General features: G+C 36.5%; 1 protein-coding gene across 1 annotated transcript in view; it reads right to left on the reverse strand.

The window, feature by feature from the left end:
* The window catches only part of LOC106882071 (cytochrome P450 3A8), a 42,631-nt gene that overhangs the window by 10,920 nt on the left and 22,640 nt on the right, over positions 1-9,071 (reverse strand). The window contains exons 9-13 of the mRNA XM_014932636.2: positions 6,310-6,400; positions 5,281-5,438; positions 2,710-2,798; positions 1,722-1,859; positions 301-463 (exon numbers count right to left, since the gene is read on the reverse strand). Coding sequence (XP_014788122.1) covers positions 301-463; positions 1,722-1,859; positions 2,710-2,798; positions 5,281-5,438; positions 6,310-6,400 — 639 coding nt within the window. The remainder of the gene's footprint in view (positions 1-300; positions 464-1,721; positions 1,860-2,709; positions 2,799-5,280; positions 5,439-6,309; positions 6,401-9,071) is intronic.

Here is a 9,071-nt window from a genome sequence, read left to right on the forward strand (position 1 = left end):
ATATATATATATATAGATGTATATACGACAGGGTTCTTTCAGTTTCTGTCTGCCAAATCCACTCACAAGGATTTCGCCGGCCCCATGATATAGTAGAAAACACTTTCCCATGGTTCCACACAGTAGAGCTGAACCCGGAAATCTGTGGCAGAGAAGAAAAAGTTTTCAAAAGCAAAAAAACAAAACCACAAGTAAAATAAACTGCGGAAGTAAAGAATACGCACACGACCCGTTTTCGGCGGTTAGGGTTACGCTGCAAACGGGTGATGTGCGTAGTCTACCTTCGCCAAATAAACTTACATCGGTTTTGAATGATTTTATAAATTCGTATTTCTTAACAAGTCGAGCTATTGCCAATTTCGATTCTAAACGAGCAAGTTTCATTCCAAGACATATTCTTGGTCCGGCGCCAAATGGTATGTAAGCGTAAGGGTGAATTTTCTCTTTGCATTCAGGTGAGAATCTATATAAAGAAACACATTACAGTTCAACCAACAAATATATAGTGTCACTTTAGGACACGGATTCATAACTGGAATTCTGCTCAAATTGAAGCACACTAAAAGTTATTCCAATTAAAGAACAAGTAATTGATATAGTGAAACGTTAGGAAGCTTAGACAAACACAAATTAAGTGATTAAAGATTTGGTAATGAACAAACACAGACACACATACATACACGCGTGTTTGTGTGTGCGCGCGCACATTTGTAGGCGCTATATACGAGTATGTATGCGGAAAATAGATAGGAAGAGATATAACTGTTTAGAATTAACTTCCTAATGAACAGAGAACTCATATCTACATTGGCTAACAAAAGAAAAAAGTTGATATTTTTATCTTTGGCTCATGCAAAGTGCTATGAAAATGTTATTAAACATATATAAATTTTGTTTACCATATTTTGATTCTACTAAAAGCTTTTGACAAAAGTCGACTACAGCATCGTTTGTTCCAACTTATCGCTTGTTGGTACATCAGAAAATTTGGGTATTGAGTTTACGAATTTCTAAAAAGCTCTAAGACATATTGTGTGTCTTACGCAAAACATTTCTATTCGATGTTTATTGTTTACTTTCTACTGAAAATAAAGAAAAAGATGTAATATCCCATTCCGAACAGTAACATAGGCAACACTGAAGCAAACGAGCCAACATAAGAGCATTAATGTTATCGCTCGACAAGCTAAAAATCGCATTTACAGCTACTCTAAATAGCATTATGATGTTTTAGTAAAAGGACACATTGGTTAGTGCATGCTTGAAAAACGACGAATGGCGATGGCTCTTGATCATAAATCTGTTCAACTAAGGTTGACTGGTGCTAAACAAACACTCCAATAAAGACGACATTTAGACATTTCAGGAAAACTTAGAGACTATATAGGACTAAGAATATAATTCTAGGAAATGATACGTTGTTCACTTGCAGTTGTTTCAGTAATGATTTAGCAAAATTTTCTGCAAAATTATAAAAGAACTTACTAGAATTAAAATTATGGATAGATTCTGAATAACAGAATCCATCAATCCGTTCGTCCGTCCGTCTGTCTGCCTCTCTATCTATCTATCTATCTATTTATCTATCTATCTATCTATCTATCTGTGCCTAGCTGCTCTGCAGAATATTCATGTCATTGTCAGATGGAAATGATTATGTAGTGACTGTTTTTTTTCTCAATTTTGTTGTTGGTTTTGAAGGAAAATATCAATTATATTACCGTTCGGGTATGAATTTTTCAGGCTCCGGCCAGTACTCAGGGTCATGATGTAATGGGTATACTGACAAACTTATATCTGTATCCTTTGGAAATGTCCACCCACTCACTTGCACATTGTTTGATACCTCTCTCTGAATCCTAAAAAATGATAATGCAGAAGATACTCAGAGAAAGATGTTCTGACTAAACTTTGCTTGATTAGTCAGAGAGGCTAGAGAAGAAAGAAAAAGAAATGGTATTACTTCCTTTCTGGAGAACATTACAACTGATGAGCTGACTTGCTAGAAATATTAACCAAACCTCTCTAAATTCACATGCTACCTTCATGAAGAAGGGACTACATATTGATGAATTATGTAGTTTTGGATGTACTAAACGGCACACAAAAAAATAATAATAAAACAGGTGGTCAAGGATGGAGTATTTCGACTCATAGGGTTGCTGAATTAGAGCTAAACAACGTCGACAACAACAACCATTGTAATAAAAAAAGTATTTCCAGCCATGAATTGAAGCCGTTGAACCTTGTGTAGTATATGTACCGTGCGGAGAAAATACTGCTTTATTTCTATAATGTGTAGCCATAGAATTGATTGAATCTCCTCCTCCCCTTCTACATATTACTCTTGTTTTATTTACTGCGGAACACTTCAAATGATCAAGCCTTATGTGCAGGAATCGGTTCACTTCTTATATCATTGATTGCTTCATGGAATCATTGACAAATTAAGATGCCGAGCCTGAGTGCTCAAATAAAGAAATCAGAACGCCGGGCGAAATGCTGGGCGGTATTTCGTCTGTCTTTACGTTCTGAGTTCAAATTCCGCCCAGGTCGACTTTGCCTTTCATCCTTTCGAGGTCGATAAATTAAGTACCAGTTGCATACTGGATCGATCTAATTGACTGCCCCACTAACCCAAAATTTCGGGCGTTGTGCCTAGAGTAGAAAAGAATAATTTGTACATAACTGAAAAAAGAAACTACGTACCTTATAGCTGATGGATACATACGTAACGTCTCATCCAAACACATATCTAAGAATGGAAGTCTCTGTATATTGTTGTAGTCGGGCATATCCTGTATGCAATATAATATAATATGATATAATATAAATTAATTTAAAATATATTACACATAGACGAACAATACACCGCACACACACACACACACACACATGTATGTAAAATCGAAAACTTGTGCCGGAAGGCGAGACACGTTACCAAATCGTATGGGCACTGTAGTTACATTTGAAGTCTTCTTTGAACAGTCAGATGTCAGTTTACCTGAAAAGAAACAATGCAATTATTAATAACTAGTATTGAAATAAATGCATGCAAAATTTCACACCTCTAGCATTCACTCCTTCATAGTCGGCATACGAATCGTTAAGCCTACCCTCGTATATACAGCATAACAACCGATTATGTTTTCTGCTTTACCAGTTCAAATATGCCTGGGATACGTTTGAACCCGTAAGAAAGCCATTCACTGTGTTTTGTCATGGAGAAAATTTCTCGCTGTAGACAAATAGTGTAGATACACCAAAATCTCTTCTTCGATCACAGAAAACGGACAAGGGGCGCTGAGTTTGTGTGTGCATGCATCTTTTTAAAAACCCAGTATTTATCCCATAGTGTTTAACATTATTATTGCTCTCGATAGTCCAGTATCGTTACGATTATAATGTTCTGTCGAATTAATATAAGTTATTGCCTTTCTGAAGTAATATGAATAAAGGAGGAATATTAATCTCAATTAATAATATAATGATGAGGAAATATAGCAATATTGATATTTCAGTGTATTATAGAACACCATGAGTCACCTTAAGTAACTGTTAGATTGTTGTAATTATTGTTGTTGTTACTACTACTACTACTACTACTACTACTACTACTACTACTACTACTACTACTACTACTTCTGCTGCTACTGCTGCTTCATATATGCGCAATAGGCTAGACTGTTGAAAAAGAAAAATTCAGACTACAACAAGTGACCTTCGATGACAAAACCCTTCCTAAGTATGCACGCTCTCCCCAATAATACTGCTTTCTGGAGCTGCGCTAAACTAGGTTTTATGCCTCTTTCCTTCATCGATCTGTTTAAATCTTGAGAGATAATTCCTAATGCACCTATAACAATAGGGATACATTTTACCCGCATTCTCCATACCTTCGTAACACAATGTCTCGGTCCAGGTACTTTCCAATTTTCTCTCTACCTCTCATATTGACTTTTTCACCATTTGGGACTGTAAAGTCAGTTACTTGCTACTTTCTATTCTCTTTGTCTACTTACTACTAAATCAGACCCAGCTTCTATTACTCTGTCAGTTTGAGTGTTAAAATCCCGTATCTTATATTTTTTTTACTTTCTAGCACTTTGTTAGGTTTCTACATAACTCCCAGTGGATTATTCTCCCTAGGTTGCCATGTCTTTTCTTGTATTCTCTCTATGACAGTATATGACATTCACTGCCTACATGAGTAACACTTACCATAAAATAGAGGATGTTAACGTCAAATACCCTTGTCATGTGCCAACAGGATATGTAAGAAAGAAACTAATTCTACAATTTTACTATTATTCATTACCCTAAAATACCAAAAATATCAAACAAGCCATTGTATTTTAAAGTAATGGTTTCTGCTTATGTTGAGGCACCAGAATTTAGTACGGTATTACCCATACAATTTCAAAATAAGGCGATTAAAATCAAAATAAGCAACAGGATATCCAGAGGTAATGCAATTACGATCGTTTCAAGCAACTCCATTTAATTGAACAATGCAATCATTACATCAATTTAAATGCAGAGAAATCTTCAGCTGTATAAAGACATGGAATTTAGTTAAATTAAAACAGATGGACACATTAGTATAATTTTACCTAAAATCTCCAAAAAGGTAAGGAGACAGACAGAGAACATGCTGTCTTCACTTCAGCTTAGTAGTAGCTTCTAAGGTGAGGTGAAGACAGCATGTTCTCTGTCTATCTCCTTACCTTTTTGGAGATTTTAGGTAAAATTATACTAATGTATCCATCTGTTTTAATTTAATTAAATTCCATATCTTTATGCAGCTGAGGATTGCTCTGCATCTAAATTGATGTAATGATTGCATTGTTCAATTAAATGGAGTTGCTTGAAACGATCGTACTGCACATCCTTGTTCTTCTATTGTTCTCATTACTTTTTAGTAAGGGGGTAACAAGACTTTCGGACCACCCTGTATAATTTACTTCTTAGCGTAAACAAGTAGCTTAACCTCGTTTCATTATCTGGATATCCTTGTTGCTTATTTTGAGTCTAATGGTTTCTGATGTAGATGTACGGCCAACAATTTTGATGGTAGCTGTCAGTACCGTCGACTCAAATATTTGACTGGTGCTTATTTTAATCGACTCCAAAAGAATTAATTGCAAGCTTAATCACGGCAGGGGTTTGAACTCGGAATGTACAAAGCTTCAATAACGAATCTGCCAACTTGTCATAGATATGTAATACAATAATAATAAAACAATAGATCATAAAGAGCAGATTAATATATTGACATACCTCCCCAAGCACTGATACAATCTCTTGGTGTAGCCTATCTTGTATTTCTGGATGTAGAGCTAAAGAATAGGACAGAAATGCTAACGTAGTGGCTGTTGTTTCGTGTCCAGCTAGCAGAAAAAGCACAGATTGGGCAATTAAGACATCATCTGACACACCTAGAAGAAATAAAAGATAAATCTAGTTTATTTAGCTAACTGACAATCAAAGCATTACGGAGGTATTGCGGTGATATTTAATTAACATAAATTTAGGGCATGTGTCTCTCATGTCCTTTTAAACCGAAGTTGTTCACTTAGATAAACATTTGTTCTCATCACTAAAGTTGTAATATTAATTGAAGTTGTTTAGCTTACTATATCAAAGATGAGAGCGCTCATTCTAATATTACTCTATAATTTTCAAGGCATTCTTTTAATTCATATATATATATATATATATATATATATATATATATTGCTAGAAATAAGAGCTAAAATGTTCTAATTCTGTAGGAAAGACACATGAATGTTCGCATAAATGCTCACAGGAGTTGTAATCGCCCAAAACACCGACTCGAGAATTCTCGCATTTAGTGACAATTATGTTTTTCCTTTATGGTATCGCATTGCGCGTGGCTGTTCATATTAACTTTTGTAGATACACACGCACACACAAAACACACACACACACACACGCACACGCACACACATACACATACACACACACACACACACATGTATTTGTCTAATAACACTGAAATAAGCTGGATGTTGCACTGTACTGCAAAAGACCGGACTCATTCTCTCCGATATTCCATAATTAAATTATTTGAATTAATGCATGTTTTTATTAGATTGTCGCAAAAATACAGATTTGTGTTCATCACTAATGGCGTAATATTTATAATTATTTCTCGTATTACGATACAAAATACACCAACATTATACATAGGTTTGGGTATTTTTTCATTGTATCACATTTCGTGCTATGAGACTAAGCGCAGGGTCGATGTATGTACTGGAAAAACTTTATTATTTAATAATTTACCTGTTTTATGTGTCTCCTTCCCATCATTAATATCTTGTTTAACTTCCTCCGCCTGTGCGTCAAGCATTGATTGAAGAATGTCTTCCCTTCTCTGAAATATTAGTTATTGAAATATCACTTTCTATTTCTGTTTCAATAATCACAGCGTTTTCAAAATATTTATGTATTTTCTTGATACAAAGGGATCGTAATTAGTTAGGTTAATAGATCATCCGTCTAATGACTTACATATCATTGCCTCGTACCCCATTACTGGTATTGCAGTATGTCCATGGAAAAAAAGTACACTTAATAGACAATGGATGTATTCACATTGTCACGTTCGCGACAGTGCAATAAGTAGTGGAGGAAGCATTGTACAGGTTGGACCGAAAGTCTTGTTACTCCCTACATATTTATTATAGTCATAATTATCATTATTTTTTGTTTTAGCACAACCCCACCCGCACATGTAATGATTTGGGCCACCATATCGAGTAAGCACCTAATAGGACCCTATTTCTTAGAGGGCACCGTTAACCAGCAATCTTACTTGGCCATGTTAAAGGAGTAGTTTGTTCCACAGCTCCAGAGGTTGAATGTTGACCTGAATGATTGCTGGTTTCAACAAGATAGTGCCCCACCCCGCTATGCTATCATTGTCTGTGAATACCTAAATGGAGATTTGGGGATAGGTGGATAGGGCGAGGATCGCAACAACTTCCAGTACCTGTCGATTGGCCTCCCAGAAGTCCAGACCTCACGTCTTGCGATAACGCTCTGTAAGGTATTATCAAGGAGAGAGTTTCATATGAACAATACCAGAATACCTATTAGTTGAAGGACGCCGTTCGAGGAGCCTTTGCAAGAATCACCAAAGCACAGCTTCGAAAAATATCACACAGGGCATGGAACCACATAATTTTGTGCTAAGAAAATGATGGTTTTCATACAGACCTTCACAATGTGCGACAGCGTCAATGTAAGTGAATAAACCAAATCCACTTCGTGCTTTGGATTACTGCATTACTTGTTCTTCAATTGTTCTCATTACTTTTTACTTTTTGGTAGGGGGTAACAAGACTTTCGGACCACCCTGTATAATTTACTTCTTAACGTAAACAAGTAGCTTAACCTCGTTTCAGTATATCATCAAATGTGTTATTAGAAAATTGCATCTTATGGGAAAATATGTAAGAATATTCTCAGAATGGGTGCAGATATAAGTATGTGGTTATAGATTTACTTTGGAACCTCCTGGTTCTGTGTCGGATTCCACTGCGGGTCACTTTGACAAAGTGTTTTGCATGATATACTAGCGTCGACCCAAGTGTTTTCAGTAAAGTGAGAGTGACGAAAGTGCACTGAACTTCATCAGATAGACGGCATTTCTTCTTGGGCGTGATAGTCGTCTGACTTAGCACCACTACTATCTTCCCCCTTTTGATGCCTTTAACAGAGTCCACTTTGTTCCATGCACATGGATCAGGTCTTCGGCCTGAATTAAGCCAAGGGTTGCAGTTCTATTTTCCTCTGCGAATCTTCTAGCTTGCAAAACGTTTGTGAGTGTTGACTTTCTTCATATTTTCATCTATCCAATATATTTCTACAACCCAGTGTAAAAATGTATTTACTAACCAGACCCAAAATGAAGGAACTCTAATATATATATATTACAGATTTTGATAGTGAGAGCATATGCAGATATTGTTTCATTGATGAAAACCAAACATTTATAACAATAATTTATAAAATTCAATTCACCAAAACTGGTGGGTTTTTAATATCTAAAGGAAGCAGAATTGTGAATCTAGTTTTTGGTGCATTGATTTACTGCATTTTATAGCAGAGTGTTTATAGCTGTCATTGTTTCAGTTTCTTGTCTACCGTATCTTTTATCCTTAACTTGTTTGTCATCTGACTGCAGCCATGCTGGGGCACCACCTTGAAGAATTTTTAGTCGAATGAATCGACCCCAGTACTCAATTTTTCAAAGCCTAGTACTTATTCTATCGGGCTATTTTGCTGAACTGCTAAGTCACTTGGACGTAAACACACCAACACCGGTTGTCCAGCGGCGATGGCGACAAACTCAGACACGAAGACACACAGACACACGCTCGTGCACACACACACACACGACAGGCTTCCGTCTACCAAATCCACTCAAAAGGCTTTGAACGGCCCGCGCCTATAGTAGAAGACTCTTGCCCAAAGTGCCACGAAGGGGGACACAAAATCTTTCTTCCCACGAGGGTTCCGGACTCCAGTTATGAACTCATTTGCTTACAGCCAATCAAAGCTCAACTATCAAACTAATTTATGAGCGTATAACAAGTGATGGGCAATGATATAAGGTCACTTAGATAAGGAATGACCTTGCTTCTTCTCTCTTTTAATAATGTTTGTTCTTGTTCTTGTTTCGACCATGGCTGTCTCTGCGTAGTTATTTGTGTTGTTCTTTACTTTGTAAAACATTAAGGGGAAAGGGTTGCTTGCACATTACCCTCTACCTACATTTTTCCCATCCACATCTTTACCATATGGGGCCCTAACAGCATCCGATAATAGGTATAAATGGAAGTCTATCTAATTACTTGTCTCCTTCTAGAATCAGGCATAACTTGGCGATCGGTCGACCGTTCTTCGTCTTGAGTTTACTTTGTAGAGTGTGTTTTACCAAGAGATTGGTTGTTTTAACACATTCACGAACGTTATGAAAACAAGGTCAAGGTAAGCTTAGATTGGCTGTATGCGAATGAGTTCATTACTGGGGTTTGGAA

This window comes from Octopus bimaculoides, chromosome 9, assembly GCF_001194135.2.
Source record: "Octopus bimaculoides isolate UCB-OBI-ISO-001 chromosome 9, ASM119413v2, whole genome shotgun sequence".
Lineage (NCBI taxonomy): Eukaryota > Metazoa > Mollusca > Cephalopoda > Octopoda > Octopodidae > Octopus > Octopus bimaculoides.